Raw genomic sequence first — 24,807 nt, 5'->3', positions numbered from 1 at the left:
GCGGTAAGTCTTGGAACAGACAAGGCCCCTGCTGGAGCAGGTCCTTTCTTAGAGGTAGAGGCCACGGTTCGTCCGTGAGCATCTCTTGAAGTTCCGGATACCAAGTCCTTCTTGGCCAATCCGGAACCACGAGTATAGTTCTTACTCCTCTCCTTCTTATGATTCTCAGTACTTTTGGTATGAGAGGCAGAGGAGGGAACACATACACTGACTGGTACACCCACGGTGTTACCAGAGCGTCCACCGCTATTGCCTGAGGGTCCCCTGACCTGGCGCAATATCTGTCTAGTTTTTTGTTTAGACGGGACGCCATTATGTCCACCTTTGGTTTTTCCCAACGGTTTACAATCAGGTGGAAGACTTCTGGGTGAAGTCCCCACTCTCCCGGGTGAAGGTCGTGTCTGCTGAGGAAGTCTGCTTCCCAGTTGTCCACTCCCGGAATGAACACTGCTGACAGTGCTATCACATGATTTTCCGCCCAGCGAAGAATCCTTGCAGCTTCTGCCATTGCCCCCCTGCTTCCCGTGCCGCCCTGTCTGTTTACGTGGGCGACTGACGTGATGTTGTCCGATTGGATCAATACCGCCTGACCCCGAAGCAGGGGTTTCGCTTGACTTAGGGCATTGTAAATGGCCCTTAGTTCCAGAATGTTTATATGAAGAGATGTCTCCAGGCTTGACCATAAGCCCTGGAAATTCCTTCCCTGTGTGACTGCTCCCCAGCCTCGCAGGCTGGCATCCGTGGCCACCAGGACCCAGTCCCGAATGCCGAATCTGCGGCCCTCTAGAAGATGAGCACTTTGCAACCACCACAGGAGGGATACCCTTGTCCCCGGTGACAGGGTTATCCGCTGAAGCATCTGAAGATGCGACCCGGACCATTTGTCCAGTAGGTTCCACTGGAAAGTCTTGCGTGGAATCTGCCGAATGGGATTGCTTCGTAGGAAGCCACCATTTTTACCCAGAACCCTTGTGCATTGATGCACTGAGACTTGGTTCGGTTTTAGGAGGTTCCTGACTAGCTCGGATAACTCCCTGGCTTTCTCCTCCGGGAGAAACACCTTCTTTCTGGACTGTGTCCAGGATCATCCCTAGGAACAGAAGACAAGTCGTCGGAACCAGCTGCGATTTTGGAATATTGAGAATCCAATCGTGCTGCCGCAACACTACCTGATATAGTGCTACACCGATCTCCAACTGTTCCCTGGATCTTACCCTTATCAGGGAATCGTCCAAGTAACGGATAACTAAAATTCCCTTCCTTCGAAGGAATATCATCATTACGGTCATTACTTCAGTAAAGACCCGGGGTGCCGTGGACCATCCCTACGGCAGCGTCCGAACTGATAGTGACAGTTCTGTACCATAACCTGAAATACCCTTCGTGAGAAGGGTAAATTTTGACATGAAGGTAAGCATCCTTGATGTCCCGAGACATCATGTAGTCCCCTTCTTCCAGGTTTGCAATCACTGCTCTGAGTGACTCAATTTTGAATTTGAACCTCTGTATGCAAGTGTTCAAAGATTTTAGATTTTAGATTTTAAAATCGGTCTCACCGAGCCGTCTGGCTTCGGTACCACAATAGTGTGGAATAATACCCCGTTCCCTGTTGCAGGAGGGGTACCTTGATTATCACCTGCTGGGAATACAGCTTGTGAATGGTTTCCAAAACTGCCTCCCTGTCAGCGGGAGACATCGGTAAAACAGACCTTTGGAAACGGCGAGGGGGATACGTCTCGAATTCCAATTTGTACCCCTGAAATATTACCTGAAGGATCCAGGGGTCTACTTGCGAGTGAGCCCACTGCGCACTGAAATTCATTGAGAACGGGACCCCACCGTGCCTGAACTTGTAAAGCCCTAGCGTCATACTGAGGGCTTGGCAGAGGCGGAAAAGAGTTTCTGTTCCTTGGAACTGGCTGATCTCTGCAGCCATTTTCTTCTCCCTCTGTCACGAGCAGAAAAGAGGAACCCTTTTGTCCGCTTGCCAACCAGGCCTGCGCCTGATAATACGGCGTCTTATTTTGAGAGGCGACCTGGGGTACATCCCCTCTTTTAAGGCAATACTTCCAAATGCCGTTTGGAATCCGCATCACCTGACCACTTTACTGGTATAATTGGACAACGCACTTATACTTGATGCCAGTCGGCAAATATTCCGCTGTGCATCATGCATATATAGAAATGCATCTTTTAATTGCTCTATAGGCAATAATATACTGTCCTTATCTAGGATATCATATTTCCAGTCAAGGAATCCGACCACGCCAACCCAGCACTGCACATCCAGGCTGAGGCGATTGCTGGTCGCAGTATAACACCAGTATGTGTGTAAATACATTTTAGGATACCCTCCTGCTTTCTATCAGCAGGATCCTTAAGGGCGGCCATCTCAAGAGAGGGTAGAGCCCTTGTTCTTACAAGCGTGTGAGCGCCTTATCCCCCCTAGGGGGTGTTTCCCAACGCACCCTAACCTCTGGCGGGAAAAGGTATACTGCCAATAACTTTTTAGAAATTATCAATTGTTATCGGGGGGAAACCCACGCATTTTATTTCTCAGATTCAGGAAAACTACAGGAAGTTTTTCCTCACCAACATAATACCCCTTTTTTTTGGTGGTATTCATATTATCAGAAAAGTGTAAACTTTTTTCATTGCCTCAATCATGCAATGTGTGTCCCTATTTGGAAATCACGGTTGTCTCTTCACCGTCGACACAGGAGTCAGTATCCGTGTCGGCGTCTGTATCTGAGGTAACGGGCGCTTTAGAGCCCCTATATGAGACGTCTGGACATGCACAAGCTGAGTAGCCGGCTGTCTCATGTCAACCACTGTCTTTTATACAAAGCTGACACTGTCACGCAATTTCCACAGTACATCCACTCAGGTGTCGACCCCCCAGGGGGTGACAACACTATTACAGACACTCTACTCCGTCTCCTCATCATTTTTCTCCTCATACATGTCGACACAAACGTACCGACACACAGCACACACACAGGGAATGCTCTGATAGAGGACAGGACCCCACTAGCCCTTTGGGGAGACAGAGGGAGAGTTTGCCAGCACACACCAGAGCGCTATATATATATATATATATAGGGATAACCTTAAATAAGTGTTTTTCCCTTTATAGCTGCTGTATTGTTTATACTGCGCCTAATTTGTGCCCCCCTCTCTTTTTTAACCCCTTTCTGTAGTGTAGTGACTGCAGGGGAGAGCCAGGGAGCTTCCCTCCAACTGAGCTGTGAGGGAAAATGGCGCCAGTGTGCTGAGGAGATAGGCTCCGCCCCTTTCTCGGCGTCCTTATCATCCGTTTTCTTGTATGTTTTGGCAGGGGTTAAATGCATCCATATAGCCCAGGAGTTATATGTGATGCATTTATTTTAGCCATAAAAGGTTTTCTAACGATTTATTGCGTCTCAGGGCGCTGCCCCCCCCAGCGCCCTGCACCCTCAGTGACCGGAGTGTGAAGTGTGCTGAGAGCAATGGCGCACAGCTGCGGTGCTGTGCGCCTACCTTTATCTGAAGACAGGAAAGTCTTCTGCCGCCGATTTTTCCGGACCTCTTCGCTCTTCTGGCTCTGTAAGGGGGCCGGCGGCGCGGCTCCGGTGACCCATCCAGGCTGAACCTGTGATCGTCCCTCTGGAGCTAATGTCCAGTAGCCTAAGAAGCCCAATCCACTCTGCACTCAGGTGAGTTCGCTTCTTCTCCCCTTAGTCCCTCGATGCAGTGAGCCTGTTGCCAGCAGGTCTCACTGAAAATAATAAACCTAAACTAAAACTTTCACAAAGAGCTCAGGAGAGCCCCTAGTGTGCACCCTTCTCGTCGGGCACAGAAATCTAACTGAGGCTTGGAGGAGGGTCATAGGGGGAGGAGCCAGTGCACACCAGGTGATCCTAAAGCTTTCTTTAGATGTGCCCTGTCTCCTGCGGAGCCGCTATTCCCCATGGTCCTTACGGAGTTCCCAGCATCCACTAGGACGTCAGAGAAATACATATACACACACACACATACACAGTGTACAGTACCCCCAATTCACTGTTTGTGTGTGTACATGTATATATTTTTTTTTTTTTGAGAGCGCGCGACAGAGGCATAGGGAGAGAGGGATGGAGAGAAAGAGAGAGACGGGCATTGGGCGAGAGTGAGAGAGGAGGCGTGGAGGAGGATGGCATTCACTGCTCTGAATGTGACATATAGCTGTCCCATGCACCCTCACTCACCTCCGCCTCCTCAGTGACAGCCCGCCGCTCTCCATCCTCACATCACTGCCGGCTGACATGCACCAGCCGGGCTCTGGGCGCCCTGTGCGCTAGCTCTGCCATCTGTCGCTCTGGTCTGGTTGGGATGGGGGGGGGGGGGGGGGGGAAGATATATGCAGCATTAGATCCGGTCGCATTAGCTGCCCCCAATTCATGATGGACAGGGACAGCCTGGCACTGATGGACTGCCACACCACTGCCGCCGCTACCAGGAATACAGGGGCAGCCAAGCAGCAGTCACAGATTGCAGCAGCTGTCCCTGAACCTCCTCCAGGCTCCCACACCAACGCTGTCGCCAGTATGGATCCTAGGGTGACAGGGGTAGCAGGGATGGACTACTCCGCTGCCCCTGGATCTCCTCCTAATGCCGCTGCTGCCAGTATGACAGGAGCAGCCTGGCAGAAGTGATGGACTGCCGCAGCTGCCCCTGAACCTCAAACCAGCTCCCACTCCACAGTGCTGCTGCTGCCAGGGATCCTGGGCTGACAAGGCAGCCCAGCCGGCAGTGATAGGGAAGAAGTAGGCGGACACTGCAGGCAAGTGTACGCCTACTTATCGTTCAGTTGGGGGGAATGTTCCCCCTACACCTGAACGATTAGTTGGGAAAATCAAACAGGTTTGATTTCCCAACTAGTTGTACCGACCGTTTCTGGACGTTTTTCAGTGGGAGCAAACGGCTGATAGACACTGCCTAACTATCGTTCCAACCAGCCAACTAGTTGGCTGGTTGGAACGATATCGTTCCGATGTATGGCTAGCATAAGCATATAAAAGCAAGAGAATCTTTCCACAAGCCTAAAGGTGCAACGTGAAAAAATAAAGTTTCTTTATGAATGAATGAGGCAAAAAGGGTCTTAAACCACTTAACTTCAAAGAATTGTCTTCAGTCATAAGTTAATCATGAGTCGTAAGGTACATGAAAGCTAAAAACACGGCAAAAACACAGTGCGTTCTGTTAACACTGCATAGCCATTTATGTAAAACTATATTTTAAAATTAGGACCATCAGCTGGCCCATAAAAGAATATACCACTTCAAACAGTTTGGAAGTTTGCATACACAGCTAAACGTTGTGGGCGGAAGTGACGTAGCTGGAACTTACTTTATATACACGTTTCACTAATTTTTTGTTAGTTTTTTTTTTAAACATCATAGCAATGCTCCATTTCTAAACAATGTTTTATATTTATGTACATTATTTATGAGCTATAATTGTGCTGAGAACTGGTGACCGGAAGTGATACCAGAGTGTTTGGTCCCCATGTGGCTTCCATCTTTAATCACAATAGGTATAAATATCTCCCACTGTCACTGTACTATCATCAGTGGTGCAAGTAGAAAAAATGTCTTACAGGTACTGTGTGGGCGCGCCAAAAAATGGGGCGTGCCCAATGAAAATGTGGGCGTGATACACATATGGGGGAGGGGCAGATACACATATGACCCCCACAGTGCCAGATACACGAATGCCCCACAGTGCCAGATACACGAATGCCCCACAGTGCCAGATACACGAATGCCCCACAGTGCCAGATACACGAATGCCCCACAGTGCCAGATACACATTGCCCCCCACAGTGCCAGATATACATTGCCCCCCACAGTGCCAGGTATACATTGCCCCCCACAGTGCCAGGTATACATTGCCCCCCACAGTGCCAGGTATACATTGCCCCCCACAGTGCCAGGTATACATTGCCCCCCACAGTGCCAGGTATACATTGCCCCCCACAGTGCCAGGTATACATTGCCCCCCACAGTGCCAGGTATACATTGCCCCCCACAGTGCCAGGTATACATTGCCCCCCACAGTGCCAGGTATACATTGCCCCCCACAGTGCCAGGTATACATTGCCCCCCACAGTGCCAGGTATACATTGCCCCCCACAGTGCCAGATATACATTGCCCCCTACAGTGCCAGATATACATTGCCCCCCCACAGTGCCAGGTATACATTGCCCCCCACAGTGCCAGGTATTCGTGAAGCAGCAGCAGCAGAATCTCCCTCCCCCCTTCCCTTCCCCTGCTCACCGCTGCTGCTGTCTTGTGTAAGGGGAGGAGAGCGCATCCTGCGCCTCTCCTTCCCCTCAGTCTCCGGCGGGTGAGTTCAATATTCAGCGCCGATCCGTGAGCCAATCAAAGCTCCGCGAGCTCTGATTGGCTCACGGGCGGCGCTGATTTGAACGAAGACACTGAGGGGCAGGAGAGGCGCAGGCTGCGCTCTCCTCCCCTCACATCAGCGGTAGCAAGCGGCGGCCCGTCGGTGTGGGTACGACGTACCCACGGCGAAATTCTTAAGGGTACGCCGTACCCGCATACTTGCACCGCTGACTATCATCCCCTTGATGAAGTCTATTATGATAGAGGAAACGCTTTGGGAAACTCCTGTATCCTGGACCATTGCTATGGACAGATAATCTCACTGTTTTTGTTTTCTTGTACGTTTGTTACCTGCATTTAAGTCGTGGATATTGTAAATTAAACAATGTTTTTTAAAACTTCCAAACTGTTCGAAGTGGTATATGCTTATATGGGCCAGCTGATGGTCCTAATTTTAAAATACAGTTTTACATGAATGACTATGGGATGTATTCAATAACTGTCGGAAACTGCCGTCTTGTCGGAATGACGGCAGCTTCCGACAGAAATAGGTCGGAATGGGTTCCGACCTATTCAATAGGGGCTGATATTTTCCGAGAAGTCGGGAATTCCCTACTTGTCGGAAAACACGTGGATCAGCAGAATAGCCGCTGATCCACGTGCTTCTGTCGGAAATGGAGCCAAATCAGACAGGTTTGACCCCCTTTCCGACAAACTCAATCCGACTTGAAAACAAGTCAGATTGAGGTGAGGAGACAAGCAGTGCTGCAGGCGGCTGGGGGAGCAGAGATCAACGGCCGGCGGGGGGACATGTCTGGGGAGGCGCAGCAGGGAGAGAGGTCCCCTGGCTAGGCACCCCTCTCCCTGCAGCGCCTCCCCCCACCGCTGCAGACATGTCCCCCCGCAGCCAGCTGCTCCCGCCACCCGCAGGCACCTCTCTCCCTGCAGCGCCTCCCCAGACAGGTCTCCCCGCAGCCAGCTCCTCCCGCTGGCTGTCGATCTCTGCTCCAACCAGCAGCAGCAGGACGGGACCCTGTGTACGGCCAAATCTCCGTCCATTGAACAAGAGTTGTAAGATCCATTCCAACAACTGCATGTCGGAATGGATCCGACTCTTATTGAATATACCCCTATGTGGTGTAAAAACAATACACACTACGTTTTTGCCATGTTTTTAGCTTTCATGTACCTTACGACTCATGATGGTCTTATGACTGAATACAATTCACTGAAGTGGTGTAGGAAACTTTTTGACTCGTTTACAAAGAAACATTATATTGCATGGTGCACTTTCAGGCACCTGGGAAGATTCTCTGGGGGGGGGGGGGGGGGGTGTATGTATGTATGTATGTATGTATGTATGTATGTATGTATGTATGTATGTATGTATATATATATATATATATACACACACACACATACACACATATACATACATATATATACACACATACATATATACACACACACATATATTAAATATATATATATATATATATATATATACACACACACACACACACACACACACACACACACACACACACACACACACACACACACACAGTATTTTAGCACCTTGCAACTGTCAACCCATACAGTTCCTCTTTCCTGCCTGGGGTGTCACCCTCTGCTGTTATTCTAGCACACTCTGGTCTGTATTCTCAGCACTGAGATACAGACCAGAGTGTGCTAGAAACACAAGAGCAGGGTGCTAGAGTGAACATTACCATACATATACCGAACATACATATACACACACACACACACACACACACTTATATACATGTAACAGTTGGAGAGCTGTCAGAAACAGACCTCTTCCATGAGTGTTTGCTGAAACACCGAGCGTATAGACAGGCAACATCGGTGGAAGTTCTTGATTAGCTGGGGGTGAATGGCACCACTGAGCTCCTCCACCTCCTTGTGTGTTGGTGAGATGAAGACTCCATGCATGCTTTCCAGGTAAATGTAATGAAACAGTGTGTTTTCAGGGCCTGAAGTTAATCTTAAATAAGAAACAACATCTCAGAAATGATGCATTGTACAACTGTGCTGTACCATGACATACTATGCAAATGGTTGGTTATACTGCATATCTTCTTTCGAACCAAGTGTAAACACTGTCATTACAAACATAATATTCTTATCTTACAGCTCTGTAACACAGAATAACTTGTACATTTCATGTGACATTAGACGAACTTTAGAAAATGCACCTTTTTGTTTTGTTCACATTATAAAGGGAATAAGAAGGAAAAGTGAATTTATGTGGGATTTTTGGCTAACATTTTTCATTGTTACTCTTATGTTCTAAACGTAACTACAGATATCTTTCAGTTATCAAATACAGCAACAAAGACAATGTTCCTATTTTTACATACAATGCAAACAGGACCTCATAGCAACTAATATTCGATCAATATACAAAAAGATGTGTAAACTAACACTCTGCCACGGCTAAGGGGCAGGGGAAGAGAAAGAAGGGAAGCCCTCAATAGGGTTATTTACTCCATTTGAGTTGCAATTTTCCATGAATCGCACTTTGTTGTAAACTTGACATTACATATGAAATAAGGAGATTTATGTTAGACTTACCATAGTTAAATCTCTTTCTGCGAGGTACACTGGGTTCCACAGGATATACATCAGGGTGTAGAGTTGGATCTTGACCCAGAGGCACCAACAGGCTAAAGCTTTGACTGTTCCCAGGATGCATTGCATGGCCTCCTCTATAACCCCGCCTCCGGACACTGGAGCTCAGTTTCGTTAACCAGTCCAATGCAGTACAAGGTAAAAGAGAAAGCAGATGTTAGTCTCATAGTCCCTTCTCCTGACGTGAGAATGTGGTTCTAACGGCTAATGCCATACAAACCCAAAGAAGCTAAGTGCGTCAGAAGGGACGACCCCTGCACAATTGTTGGTCCCGGAGCCACCAGTGTAGCGACAGACAGACCTCCGGAGTCAAGAAGATCATTTGAGATCTGATCCGGTGAGGCAGGCCGTCCCACTTGGCTAGAATCAGCCTCTGGAGGGGGCGAGAATGGAATGGAGCATACTCCACCATGTCGAATGCTGATACCATTAGGCCCAGCACCTGCATTGCCGAATGTATCGACACTTGCGGACGAGAAAGGAAGCAACGAATCCTGTCCTGAATCTTCAGGACTTTCTCCTGAGACAAGAACAACCTCTGGTTGTGAGTGTCCAACAACGCTCCCAGGTGCACCATGCTCTGAGCAGGGACCAGGGAGGTTTTCTTCCAGTTGATGAGCCACCCCGTGGGCTTGTAGAAACCGGACCGTCATATCCAGATGACTCAGGAGAAGATCTGGGGAATTTGTCAGTATTAACAAGTCGTCCAGATACGGCAGTATCCTGACCCCTTGACGGCGAAGTACCACCGTCATCACCGCCATAACTTTGGTGAAGACTCGTGGAGCCGTTGTTAAACCAAAAGGTAACGCCCGAAACTGGTAATGTAGGTTGCCAATAGCGAACCTCAGGTATTGTTGATGTGACACTGCTATAGGAATATGCAGGTAAGCATCCTGTATGTCCAGGGAGACCATGTAGTCCCCAGGTTCCAAGGCCAGAACTATAGAGCGAAGGGTTTCCATACGGAACTTGGAAACCTTCACAAACCTGTTCAATGCCTTGAGGTTGAGAATGGGCCGGGAGGACCCATTCGGTTTCGGGACTAGAAACAGCGGAGAATAGTACCCCCGGCCCCTCTGAGCAAGAGGCACCTGAACTGCGACTCCTGTATCCAGGAGGGTCTGTACCACCGAGTGTAGTGTTTTTGCCTTTGTCTGGTGCAAAGGGACGTCTGTCTGGCAAAATCGATGAGGGGGTCGGTTTTTGAAGGCTATGGCGTAACCTCGAGTGACGACTTCCCTTACCCAGGCATCTGAAGTGGTCTTCAACCATTCCTGGGTATACCCTAGAAGCCGGCCCCCGACCCTGGGATCCCCCAGGGGGAGGCCCACCCCGTCATGCTGGCTGACAGGCAGCCCAGGCTCTTTTGGGCTTCGGCTTACCAGGTTTGGAAGTGCGGGCCTGCTTATGGTACGCCTGACCTTTTGCTTTACCTGAAGGACGAAAGGGGCAAAAGGACGTACCTTTAGCCTTTGACACAGAAGGAGCGATATTAGGCAGACAGGCAGGTTTGGCAGTAGCCAAGTCAGCCACTATCTTATTTAAATCCTCCCCAAACAGAATATCTCCCTCGAAAGGGAGTACCTCCAGGGTTTTTCTAGAGTCCAGATCCACAGACCAGGATCTCAGCCACAATATCCTGCGAGCCAGGACTGACGTAGTAGAGGCCTTGGCTGCTAGGATACCGGCATCAGAAGCTGCCTCTAATATATATCGAGAAGCTGTGACAATATATGACAAGCATTGTCTAGCATGGTCAGAAGAGATTTCAGCTTCTAACTCCAAGGCCCATGCTTCAATAGCCTCTGCAGCCCATGTAGCTGCAATAGTGGGCCTTTGTGCAGCACCCGTGAGGGTGTAAATCGCTTTCAGACAACCCTCCACACGTTTATCCATAGGCTCTTTTAGAGACGTGACGGTAGTGACAGGTAGAGCTGAGGAAACCACCATCCTAGCCACATGTGAGTCTACTGGAGGAGGCGTTTCCCAATTTTTAGACCGCTCTGGCGCGAGGGGATAGCGAGCCAGCATCTTCTTTTGAGGCACAAACTTCGTACCCGGGTTTTCCCAGGGTTCCTGACGTATATCCACTAGGTGGTCAGAGTGAGGTAAAACTTGCTTAACCACCTTCTGACGCTTGAACCTATCTGGTTTCTTAGGAGGGATGGATGGCTCGGGATCATCCGTAATCTGCAGAATTAACTTAATGGCCTCCAAAAGATCAGGAACATCCACATGTGAACTACCCTCCCCATCAGCCGTATCCGAGTCAGAACCTGAGGGGTCAGTAAATGTGCCGTCTTCATCAGACGAGGTGTCAGTGACAGCAGTGGGTTGTGAGGAGATAAGCGCTCGCTTAGAGGACCTCTTGGACTTAGGCGAGCGTTGGTCAGACTTTTTAGTAGTCAAGGACTGGTTCAACTTCTTTAATTGAGCAGATAAATCGTCCGCCCACGGCGGGTTAGCTGCAGGGACCACATACGGTTGTACCGGCATTGGGGGTCCCATAGGGGGAGTTAGTTTATGAACTGGCGTATGCAGAAGCATGGAAAAAGCGGCCCACGGTGGGTCAGTATGTGCCTCCGTTGCCACAGTCCCACTGGGGGGCAAGGAGCCCCCAGAACCAGAGCCCACAGCTGCTATATTCTCCTCATATGGCCCCGTGGCGTCAGCAACACCGGCAGTGTGTTCAGCCCCAGAACCGTTACCCTCAGAAGCAGACATGATATAACTTGCAGTATGAGGTTAACACAGAACAATTATCAGCAGCACTATACCTCTGAACACAAACCCCTGCGCAGTGTAGTCCGCACTAGCAGAGATAAAGGAGAGATATGGTGACTAAATCACAGAGAAAAATACGTAATACAGTATATCTTTTTGAAAATCCTATATTAGATAACACCTGACGCACCAAGCCCCCTCAGGTTATGGAATATAGGGATAGCAGGTTTAGTGAAAGACACAAAATGGGACTTCCGGTGGGCGGGGCACTTAGAGTGGCCGCATTTTATATACGCTCTGGACCCTGGTTATTAAACTAGCCTGGAAATTGGATTTATCACATTCTAACAATCCTTTGCCGCTGGATAAGGTATCGCTGAAGCCTTCCTAAGACTTTTGACCCTGGTCTGGGGTCTGGACAGTTTCGATTTCCACCGGAGTCAAGCCTGCAACGGTACGGCGTTTATGACCGCCCTCGTCCATCTTGGGCGCGAACACCTTGGAAAGCTTGTTAAACTTTCCTGTTATAAGTGAACGACTTGCTTTCCTACGGGACTCTTCTATTAGACTGGTTCCCTGTTTCCTCAATCCCTTTCCTGGACTTTATGCGTATATACATACCTATTCCTCCTGTACCGCGGGATCTGGCGTGCCTGGCTGCCTGTAGTCAAGCTTAAAACCCGCAGCGGATCTAAAAGCTTTGCCTGAGGCTGCCTGCATCCTTTTTCCCCTGCTACAGCTCTGCACGAGGTGCTTGCTGGTAGTGCCGTGACTGGGTGCTGCCTTCTTCCCCCCTGACGGAGTATCCCGGACCCCAAGGGATCTACCAACTGTCGACTTGCCGGGATTCCCACTGGTGTCCTCTACTGCCTGGAGGCACTCTTTGGACCCACCTGGGATCGCTAGCTGCTCGGGGAATCGCTTGGATCTGCCTGGGCAGTGTCCCCCGCTTCCTCCCTGCATAACTCCGGCTGCAACTTAACGAGGACTGTCTCTACGGCTTGTCTCTGCCCGGTATTCCCTTTCTCCTGCTGGAGCTATCTCCGTGCTGCTGGCACGTGAAGTACCTGCCTGAAACTGCCTGGTGGATGCCTGGTGCGCTAACTGCGGCTGCTGGCCCTGTGCCTTTCGTTGGTGTTATCTGTTGGCTCTGCACTCTGGTAATTGTTGCTGCGCTGCTTACCTCTGTCACCACCCTCGGAATCTTCATCCCCAGGTGTCATCTCGTGGATCCATGTTGGTGCATATTGGTGTCTGATTGCCCTGCTCTCGTCCTGACTGATCTGGTGTGCACCCTCTTACTTTGGACCTGGTCTGGGACCCTGCTAATTGGACTCCATAACTCTGGAAAGTGAACTTGGTCCCGCTGGGTGTTCCTGCTGAATGACAGGTCTGGACTTATTTGACTTTCAATCAGCTCTACATCCTCTGGGACTACTTGGCTGGCTGAGTGGTGCTCCATTTGTTTTATACGGATTCATATCGTATTTTGCTTTTTTTCTTCCCCCTCCTTTTCTCCCCTGGGATTCTTTCCTTCTCACTATACTAGCTACAACTACTTTCTTACATCCCCACTCTCTCAGTTCCCCAGTGCTAATTTTCTGCTGTTCTTTACTACTCTCTCTCTCTCTGTCTTAGTGTAGCAACAACTGTCCCACATCCAATTTGAGGCAACTTAATATTGTGTTTTTTTTTGTTTTGTTAATATTATTCTTTTATTTTTATTTTTTTTATTTTATTTTATTAAACATGTTCCCTTCTTGTGGGGATTGTTGGGGGCTCACAGCTCTCTAGGTTACTTGACTTACTGAGCTATTTTACAGTCTAACTCTGGTGAATAACCTTCAAATTTTGGTGTTATTATACAGTTATATCTGTGAAAATGTCTACATGTGGGATTCCTCATTTGGAGACGTGTGCTCCAATACAGTCTATCCATTCTGTCTCATCAGAGGTGGGAGTCATATCTTTATTGTATGACACAAACGCTCCCGCTGCTCAGCTGGAGACAGAATTGTCAAATATCTTGATTCCCTTCATTGAGAACAAATTTCACTGTATGATGTCTCTCTTTGACCGCAACCTGGCTCATTTTGATGACCAATCTCCTTGTTTGCCTACTTCAATACAGTCACAAATGGACTCTGAGATTGGTGGTCCATCTAATAATAGCCTTAAAACTGAGTTCACTGCTTCAATGTCCACATATATGTCTGAGGCTGAAGCCCCTATTTCTGTCACGACAATTTATTGCTGTACTAAATTTGTCAGTTTTGCTTCAATCCCTGATTCTCATCCTTCTGAAAAACAAGATTTGCACATTGAATTGGGCACATCATTATCACCCATTGCCCATTTTTCACTCCACATGAAGGCACTAGGTAGGAACATGCCCCGTTTCATTGACCAGCACATGTTTCTTTCTCCCTCACCCACTGAGTTGATGTATTGGCATGTCGGAAAGGAAAGACCAGTCCTTACAACGTATACCTTATGCCTCTTTGGTGGCCTCCTTGGTTTCATTACATGAGTACTGACCTTTTGCCTAACTCTCGGATTTTGGTGCCTAGCTGCACTAGACCTTTTCCATGATTTACGAATTTTGTGTAATATCCCACTTGCCCTTATCTTTACAATTAAGATATATATGTTTCTTTTTTTTTTTGTGTGACACCAGTTAATCCCACATTCTTGAGAGCTAATACAGTTCACCTGCATGCACACACACACACCTTTTCCCATATTTTCTAATTTCATGTTTTTGTTTTGTTTTTTCAACCTGTGCTGCCTAACCAGTTTGACTCGCCTATTTTATACAATCTCACAAATATACTGTGTTTTCGTAATGGTATTACAGTAGCACAGTAAGCATTAATATTTAATATTATCAGACCGATCAGGTTTTCTCCTAGTCAACCTAATGTGTGTATCACTATATTGCTCTGACATTGCAACCCTTTTGCCATAAAATGCACTAATGTAACCTGATTCGGTTGCCTGTTTAACACATCTTAAATTTACATCTCCTTTAAACCACCGGACGCACTCTATGTCTTTCCGTTATTTGGTGCATTGCAACGGAATATAGCTTACATGTAAGGGTCTGGTGGGCTCTTTTAAGCTCCGCCGCCTTTGCTTCATGCAACCATACTAACCCCCTTCCTGTTTGATTGATAGGCGTTAGCAATTGGCTGGCTATATGTAACACAAAGTTTAGGGTAATTTCCCTTTTTGTTTTTCAGGGAAGTAGACTGCTGACCAGCAGCTGCTTCCCAGTTTGTTTGGTTTGGAAAATGTAGAAATAGTAGTGGTGAAGCTGAGCATCAGGCAAAGTTATTTTAATGGGTATTTGGTATATTTTTCATGTTGATTTTGTTTTTTCTTGTTCTGCTTTTTCTTACCATCCTTCTGATAAGCTTGTAACAACATGGTCTCTGGGATTAATGTATCTATATCACTATGTTACAAGAGTTGTACTGTACCTAATGTATCTAATATCTGTAAGTGATGCTTGTGCTTCAATAAAAAAAAAAAAAAGAAAGACACAAAATGGACACCACTCAGCTATCAAATGCACACACAAATAGTTACAGTTTGTACAATGCAGAGGTTATTACTGACAATAATACTGCACTGGACTAGCTTACACAGCTATATAACAAGATATAACAGTACACAGTAAGAACTGGATGTATATCACAGGGTAATTGTACTATAAAACCCTGACTAAGTGTCCTCTTTCTTAACTATCACTGTCTAAAAAGGCAGGTAGAATACTTAAGTGTCATGTAAAGGCACATCGCTGACAACCAGGCGGCTTTACATAGGAGGATTTGCCCAAGCAGTCCCAGGAACAGTGAGCTGAGGGATAATAGCGCCGCAGACACTGACAGGGAGTGAGGAAAAGACAGATATGCAGCTCCAGGGCGGGAACACTTGCTAGAAATGGCGCCCTGGGGCTGGGGGGAGGGGCTTCAGGTCTAAGCCTTATCCCCTCTGCTGGCAAAACCACCGGGTACTGTGGGCGATATAAGAATTGGTTTAGAGAGAAAACCTGACCTGCGGCCATGCCCTGGTGATCTAGTGGGATCGCCTGTACTGCCACAGTGCCCACCGCCAGCACGCGCGGCCCGCCTCCCACAGACCGCGCCGGAAGCGGGACCCACTTACCACCTCCCGAAGCGCAGCCACGCGATCCTTGAGAGCCCCAGCCGTGTGTGTCTAACGTGAAGAAAACCGGAGCCTCCGCTGTAGGTACCCGGCAACTAGGGCTCAGGAGTGTACAGCGCCGCTGGGGAGAGCTGGAGCTGCAGCAGTGAATGTCACAAGACATTTACCACCGCTGCTGCCCTTGAAGTCTTCACTTTTTACCTCATAAAAAGCTTTTCTTAGGGCTGCTTGGAGCAGCACCTCTGTTAAGTGCCTGCTTACTGCAGCACCAACTTACAAAACTGAGCTGTGCTGGGAGGCGGGGTGATATAGGAGGCGGCGCTGTTCATTCTGGGAACAGTCAAAGCTTTGAGCCTGTTGGTGCCTCGGATCAAGATCCTACTCTACACCCCATTGTCCAATCCTTGTGGAGCCCAGTGTACCCCGCAGCAGAAAGCTCTTTTCAGGGCTGCCTAGCGCAGCCGCCCCTGTTAAGTGACCAGCTCTGCAGGCACCAACTTACAAACTGAGCTCCAGTGTCCAGAGGCGGGGCATAGAGGAGGCCATGCAATGCATCCTGGGAACAGTCAAAGCTTTAACCTGTTGGTGCCTCTGGATCAAGATCCAACTCTACATCCCGATGTATTCCCTGTGGAACACAGTGTACCCCGCTGCAGAAATAAGAAATATCCACATAAGATATAACTGGCTTCAAAATATGCTGTCTTGAAATTATCACTGACTCCTCCATCTTCAAACCACATTCAGTACATTTCGCAGTCCTGGCATTTCCACCTCAGAAATCTCTCCAGGATAAGACCCTTTCCCACCCTGCAGGCAACTAAAACCCTTATCCACCCATTTGGCCTCCCTATCTCCCACCTCTCTCCACTCCAATTAGTCCTCGATGCTGCTGCCTGACTCATCATCTTGTTCATATGCACTATGTCTGCCTCCCCTCTCCTGCAGGACTTACTCTGGCACCGCTTACTTTCACATTCCAATTTAATCTCCTCACACTCCCAAAGCATTCACCCAATCCTCACCCACTTCACTCCACAAACGAATGGCGCCTCTCTTTCCGAATACTTATTGCCACTCCCTTCACCTGTGCTACACACCACTGGAACTCTCTTCCTCTATCAGAGACTACAAACTTCAAGAGGCACTCAAGACCCAGTTCTTAATCAAAGCCTTCCGGCACTCATCCTAACCCACTGCTCCATGTAGTGATGAGCGAGGTTCGGTTTTACTCGGTTTTACTCGGTTCTCAAAACGGCATCTTATTGGCTATCCAAAACACGTGACATCCGTGAGCCAATAAGATGCCGTTTTGAGAACCGAGTAAAACCGAGTAAAACCGAATCCGCTCATCACTAGCTCCATGTCACTGTCTCTCCCCTCTGTGTCACCCATGTCTGTCTGCCACTCTTCGTTATATTGTCAACTCCCATGAGCAGGGCCCTCCACTCTAATGTGTTTTTCCTTCCCTCACGTATATCATCTCATCCCCACTGCCCACAGTGGCACCAAATCTTTGGGTTCAATTGGCTCTACTTATTTGTGTATTATGACTGCACCAATGTTTATAAAACTTTGTAGTCCATGTTCTGAAATGTTTAGTACTGTAAGCCTCTTCATCCTGTTTCGTTAATACTTGTTTCTGTTCTTTGTAAGGTGCTGCGGAGCCCTTGTTGCACCATATAAAAAGGATAATGCAAAAGTTTATTTTTCAAACACATTCCTATTCAAGCAAGCTAGACCAAATATGTGTGAACTGTACACAATTTAACTACAGAAACTGACACTTATTGGATTGAAATGAAATTGAATAACCGAACATAGTTTCAAATGTACCAAATTTAGCAATGGCAGCTTAATCCCAGAGGAAGTAATCCAAGATTAAGCCCCAATTGGTAACAAGCAGTGTATGGATTTACCTACCAGCCAGCTTCACAACTGTGACTAAGGACTTTACAAATACAAGATGAATACATTGATGTTGTATACCTAACTTTAAGTTACAACCATCTATTTTTCTCTTACGTCCTAGTGGATACTGGGGAACTGTACTTTAGTACCATGGAGTATAGATCAGGTCCACTGGAGTCTGGCACTTTAAAACCTTTAGTGTGTGCTGGCTCCTCCCTTCTATGCCCCTCCTAACATACTCTGTTTAGAAAATGTGCCCAAGGAGCCGGGTGCATTTCTCTGGAGCTCCAGAGAGTTTCCTTTATTTTTTATTTTAGTTTATTATATCCAGGTAGTCCTGGTTGGCAACCAGTCTACCTGCGTCGTGGGACTTAAAGGGGGAACTGAACCAACTTCCTGAGGGTTAATGGTTCGTAATCCCAGCTGACCAGACACTGAACTCCTGAGGTGCTGTTCACACACAGTTAGTGTGTGTGCCCACGCCAGCAGCTAGCCGCCACCCTCTAACAGATGCCGAAGGTCGATAGGTGCAGCGAGTGTTACCACCGGGGTCCCAGTTAGCTGGTCCCCGGTGCGGTTTTGGTGGCATGTCACCCGCCGCGGACTAGACTGGCTCAGGGCTCATGCCCTGCAGCGCTCACTGTCCATTAGGGCTTGTGTGTACTGAGAGATATATCTGTGTTTGTATAACATGGCCAGTATAAAACAGCAGGGACCACGCGCAAGGGGCGGGGCTTCCCGGAGCCGGACCAGAGGCGGGAAGGCCCCATTTCCTGCTGCTGCGGATCATCAAAGCTGCATGCATGCTGCTCCTCCAGGGACCCACGCTGTTACAGACTCTGTACTGGTACCAGGGGGTCATAGCAGGGGGGGAGCTCACCAGAAGCAGCGCCGCTGCACTTCTATCAGGTTACACACATAAATCTCACATTGCGCTGCTGTGTTCTGTGTGCTGGTCTCCGTTCCTCAGTGTCACTCCAGGGGCTCTCTAGGGTCTATGTGGATGTGTTTTTCAGTGAGCTGCGCTGTATTATAGTTGTGTAAGATGTCTGTTGACATGGTTATGTGTGCTGCTTGTAACTCTACCCCTTTTTCAGTGGGGTCACTCATGTGTGAACAATGTTCGTTATCTCCACAGGGACACAATTCACAGGCACCTGACTGTCTAGATAGTTTTAAAAGTATGATTCAGAATGTAAATTCAGAATTAGCTGCAACTAAAAAGGAGAGACAGGTGTTAAAACAGTCTATTGATTGTATGGCAAAGGCAGCAGATACCAGAAAGGCTTCTCAGCCCCCTCTGTTGGTTTCACATAAACGCTCACTGCCACAGGTGCTCCAGTCTGATTCTGATTAGCCTGATGTGGATGATGATGATGATATGGATGAGGACTGCTCTCTGTCCCCTGGGGTGGAGGCCCTCATATTTGCTGTAAAAGAGGTTCTTCACATACTGGATCAGGAGGCAGAACCAGATGAGGAGTTGTATTTTAATGTTAGACCGAAGTCCTCAGTCACTTTTCCTGTGTCTAAAGAATTAAACTCCCTGGCCTGAGAGGCATGGTTAAACCCCAACAATTTTTTTTAAATTCCTCAGAGGTTTTTAGCTACTTTTCCTCTCCCAGCTGAGGACAGGAAGGTATGGGAAACCCCGCCGTCAGTGCATATGTCTGCATGCAGACTGTCTAAGAAATTGGTACTGCCGGTGCCAGGGGCAATACATACGGCAGCAGGCGTAACACAGCGCCCCACGATTGTTTGTGGGTGGATTTCCAGGGTGGTAGTCAAGTGGTCTGATACTGTTATTGATGGTTTAGACTCTCTACCCCAGGAGGAGGTCATTACTCTGCTGAAACATATACAGGATGCTGCAAATTTTATGAGCGAGGCTATAAAATAATTGTGTAAGATACATGGCCGCACTGCTGCTATCGTCGTTTCGGCACGCAGAGCTCTGTGGTTACGTCAATGGTCAGCGGACGCTGATTCCAAGAAGGGTGTAGAAAATCTTCCCTTTACAGGTGATGCCTTGTTTGGCGACAAAAATTAAGTAAATGGATCTGCCAGGCAACGGCGGGTAAGTCTACCTATCTGCCGCCGGCTGCGCCATCTGCTAGACGTTCTTACACAGGACCCTCCTTGCAGTCCTTTCGTGTGGCACGGTTCAGAAGCAGGGGCCGATGGGTCTCCACCACTCCCAGAGGATCTCTTGGTAAGTCCAGTAAACCTGCAACTGGTGCTTCCCTGACCAGACCACCAGATCCCCTGCCGCTAAGCCTTCCGCGTGACGGTTGGCGCCAGCGGCAAGGTGATTTTCAGGTGGGTGCTCGCCTTCATCACTTCGCTCACGTGTGAGAGACCTCATTTCCCAGAGATACCGGCTGGAATTTCAAGCACTTCCTCCTCACAGATTTTTCAAATCTGGTTTGCCAGTTTTACCCGCCGCAAAAGTTACCTTGCAAGAGGCTATTCAAAAACTTTTGTGGACAGGGGTGGTGGTTCCAGTACATTCTCCGTTATGCAACAGGGGTTTTTACTCCAGTCTTTTTGTCGTTCCAAAACCAGACGGTTCAGTGCAACCCATCTTGAACCTGAAATCTCTAAACCCGTATCTACGCGTGTTCAAATTCAAGATGGAATCCCTGCGGGCAGTGGTGTCCGGTCTGGAGGAGGGGAAGTTCCTGGTATTGCTGGATGTCAAGGATGCTTACCTACATATTCCCATGTGGGGCCCCCTCATCAGGCTTACCTCAGGTTCGCCATCTTGGACGACCAATTCCAGTTTCAGGCTTTGCCCTTTGGCCTGTCCACAGCTCCGAGGGTCTTCACAAAGGTCATGGGGGAGATGATGCTGCAACTGCGCATGATGGGAGTCAACACAGTCCCCTACTTAGCCTTTATCAGGAGATCGTCCATGTCCAGGGAGCGTCTACTGCACAGCATCGATCTGACGGCTTGCCTACTTACGGATCATGGGTGGATCCTAAATTTTCAGAAATCTCACCTGGAACCGACCTGTCTTCAGTTCCTGGAAATGATTCTGGATACAGTGTCAAGAGGTGTTTCTTCCAATAGACAAAGCCTTGGCTATCCAGGTTATGGTCCGTTCAGTGCTCCATCCTCAAAGGTATCCATACATCTTTGCATCAGATTGCTGGGCAAGATGGTGGAAGCTTACGAGGCAATCCAATATGGCAGATTTCATGCCCGGTCATTTCAGCTGGATCTGCTGGACAAGTGGTCCGGGTCTCAACTTCATAGGCATCAGGTAGTGACCTTATCTCCGAAAGCCCGGATTTCTCTATTATGGTGGCTTCAAGTTCCTCACCTGGTGGATGGCAGGGATTTCAATATCCACTCGTGGGTTCTACTAACGATGGATGCCAGCCTCCAGGGTTGGGGGACTGTGACCCAAGGGGCCCAATTCCAGGGGATATGGTCGAGTCTGGAATCTGCTCTGCCGATAAACATCCTGGAACTCAGGGAAATTTACAATGTTCTTCTGCAAGCTTCCCATCTCCTGAGGGATCGGGCGATCCAGGTTCAATCAGACAACGCCACAGCAGTGGTGTACATAAACCGACAAGGGGGAACAAGAAGCAGAGCAGCAATGTGAGAAGTGTCAAGAATACTCGTCTGGGCAGAGGCCAATGCAAGGGCCATCTCAGCCATATTCATTCCAGGAGTGGACAACTGGAAAGCGGACTTCCTCAGCAGACACTACCTCCATCCGGAGGAATGGGGCCTACATCCCCAGGTGTTTCAACAGTTAATTCACCAGTGGGGCTGTCCACAGATAGACCTGATGGCTTCTCGTCTCAACAAGAAGCTTTGCCATCACTGTTCCAGAACGAGGGATCCGCAGGCTGTAGCAGTGGACACGCTCACGACACCTTGGACGTTCCAGTTTGTGTACCTGTTCCTTCCTCTGCCGCTAATCCCAAGGGTTCTAAAAAGACTAAGAAGGGAAAGCGTTCAAGCAATTCTAATTGCCCCGGATTGGCCTCAACGGGCGTGGTACTCGGACCTCCTAACCTTGGCTCTGGAGGATCCTTGGCTTCTGCCGCTCCAAAAGGATCTTCTGCATCAAGGTCCGTTCGTCTATCCAGACTTACAGTGGCTACGTTTGATGGCTTGGAAGTAGAGAGGGAGGTTCTAGCAAGAAAAGGTCTTCCCTCCCCGGTTATTTCAACCATGATCCAGGCCAGGAAGATGGTTACTTCAAAACATTATCATCGTATCTGGAAAAATTATGTTTCCTGGTGTGAAAGTAGAAAGGTTTCTCCCGTGGAATCAGATCAGGTCGTTTTCTACTTTTCCTGCAAGTGGGAGTGGACAGGGGCCTATGTTTGGGCTCCATCAAAGTCCAGATTTTGGCGCTCTTTATTTTCTTCCAGAAACAACTTGCCATGTTGCCAGAAGTACAGACTTTACTAAAAGGAGTTCTCCATATGCAACCGCCCTTTGTACCTCTCACGGCTCCGTGGGATCTCAATGTGATTCTGTCCTTTCTTCAATCGGACTGGTTTGAAAACTTAAATAGGGTGGAGTTAAAATTTCTCACCTGGAAGACAGTGATGTTATTAGCACTGGCGTCTGCCAGACGTGTCTCTGAATTGGGGGTCTTATCCCATAAGAGCCCTTATTTGATTTTTCATGAAGACAGGGCGGAACTCAGAACCATCCTCAGTTTTTGCCAAAGGTGGTATCGGCTTTTCATGTGAATTGGTCCAGAGTCCATGGATGTGGTGAGGGCTCTGAAGATTTATGTCAAACGGACGGCTCATCATCGGAAATCTGACTCGCTGTTTGTACTTTATGATGCCACCAAGATTGGTTGTCCGGCTTCTAAGCAATCAATTGCTCGTTGGCTCAGGTTGACCATTAAACAGGCCTATTCTTCGGCGGCTCTGCCTTTGCCGACATCTATTCAGGCCTACTCGATGAGATCTGTGGGCTCTTCCTGGGTGGCTGCCCGGGGTGTCTCAGCCTTACAGTTGTGCCAAGCTGCTACTTGGTCTGGTTCGAACTTTTGTAAAATCCTATTGGTTCGACATCTTGGCCAAGGATGACCTTCAGTTTGGTCAGGCGGTTTTACAGGGGTCTCAGCACTCTCCCATCGGTTTGGGAGCTTTGGGACTTCCCCATGGTACTAAAGTACCGTTCCCCAGTACCCACTAGGACGTAGGAGAAAATAGGAATTTAATACCTACCGGTAATTCCTTTTCTCGTAGTCCGTAGTGGATAATGGGCGCCCGCCTCAGTGCTTCGATTCCTGCATACCTGATTAAGTGTTTGGTTGGCCCACCGTTGTGATGCCATTATGTTGTTGGGATAGCTGTGCTATCCTGGTTAGGTTGGTGTTACAATCCTCTGTTCTGGTTAGCGCCCTCCTTTCGATTATGGTTGTGTGTTGGCCTAGTGCCTCACTGCTGTTGTACCTGTTTTCTTCTCTCGTGGTATGTCCGTCTCCTCGGGCAGTTTCCTAGACTGAGTCTGGTAGGAGGGGCATAGAGGGGAGGAGCCAGCACACACACACTAAAGGTTTTAAAGTGCCAGGCTCCAGTGGACCCGATCTATACCCCATGGTACTAAAGTACAGTTCCCCAGTATCCACTATGAAATACGAGAAAAGGAATTACCGGTAGGTATTAACTTCCCATTTTATCGATGTATGCATGTCTATCTTCAGGGCAGGTAAGGATGGCTTAATGGTTAGCATTACTGCCTCACAGTACTGAGGTTATGGGTTTAATTCCCACTATGGTCCTGTGTGGTTTTCTATATTCTCCTTGTGCTTGTGTGGGTTCCTCTGGGTACTCCAGTTTCCCGCACAAAATCCCCAAAATATACTGGTAGCTTAATTGGCTCCAATAAAATGAACCCTAGCGTGAATGTGTGTGCATGTACACGTGATAGGGAAATAGATTGTGAGCTTCACTGGGGAAGGGACTGATGTGAATGGCCAAATATTCTCTGTAAAGCGCTGCGGAATGTGTGAGCTATATAAATAACTGGTAATAATTAAATATTTTACACTGACTTAAATAATTTAATGAAATATGGAATGGGGAAATCATGAACTGCAAGGAAACTTGTCAGGTGAACATCATGTATTTGAAATTATGTATACTGAAATAACTTATCTATACCACAAACTCAGGCAAAGGGGTTATTTAATAGCCCATATCATCTCTTCACATACAATACACTACAATTAGTACGGTCTGCTACGTGAGAAGCACAGGATACGATCCTTTGGAACTGCTGTGTTTGTTTAATTTCATTTTTATTTATTTACTACTTTGGATTGAAATGTCTGTACTGTTTTTTCAGTGTTGGATTGTGAATTGGGATGGTAAGGAAGGGATTGATTTTCTAGTGTCTACTTCATTGATGGTCCATATACAACAACTATTTTATTTATCTATAATTCCTAATACCAACATTTAAAAGAAGCAGCTGTCAGCACTTAAAACTTCTAAAATGTCTCAGAATCGATTTAAAATCCGAATCTTGGGTGTTCGATTTCTTGAAAATGGATAATAACAGCTAAATCATGTAATCAAAAATCCTGAAATTTGGTTTTAAAATCAGAATCCTGAACTGCGGGACTCTGTTCAGATCGGATCTCCTCAGGAGAACTGGACCAGGGCTCTCGTCGGTTTGAAAACTGCCAAATTCTCGTGGATTTGGATTTCTGAAGAACCAAATAGTTTAGTTCTAGATATTACCCCATTTGTCTGCTCTGCTTTAATAAAAAATAATCACGTTTTATCCAACAATTCATTGGCATCAAGCTAAGCATATTCTTATAGGAATAAGAGCAAATAAGAAATTGGCATCTTTGTCCATAGTAAGGCTTTAGTTACTTACTTCACAGTGTTAAATAAATCTTCGGCTTCCCTTTCCGAAAGATTCCGTCTCAGGCTTCCCAAATTAAAGGGATTCGGGAGTGTGTACTTCTTTTTGCTGATC

The 24,807-nt window shown here is 47.8% G+C and overlaps 1 protein-coding gene across 2 annotated transcripts in view; it reads right to left on the bottom strand.

The window, feature by feature from the left end:
* INTU (inturned planar cell polarity protein) overlaps positions 1-24,807 on the bottom strand; it is a 274,157-nt gene that overhangs the window by 5,318 nt on the left and 244,032 nt on the right. For both annotated transcript variants that reach the window (XM_063920310.1, XM_063920309.1), the window contains exons 13-14: positions 24,706-24,806; positions 8,185-8,374 (exon numbers count right to left, since the gene is read on the bottom strand). In XM_063920310.1, the coding sequence (XP_063776380.1) occupies positions 8,185-8,374; positions 24,706-24,806 (291 nt within the window). The remainder of the gene's footprint in view (positions 1-8,184; positions 8,375-24,705; position 24,807) is intronic.

This window comes from Pseudophryne corroboree, chromosome 1 (genome assembly GCF_028390025.1).
Source record: "Pseudophryne corroboree isolate aPseCor3 chromosome 1, aPseCor3.hap2, whole genome shotgun sequence".
In the NCBI taxonomy this organism is placed as follows: Eukaryota; Metazoa; Chordata; class Amphibia; order Anura; family Myobatrachidae; genus Pseudophryne; species Pseudophryne corroboree.
Note: the sequence above shows the minus strand (reverse complement) of the source record. Positions and strands in the feature narration are given on the sequence as shown.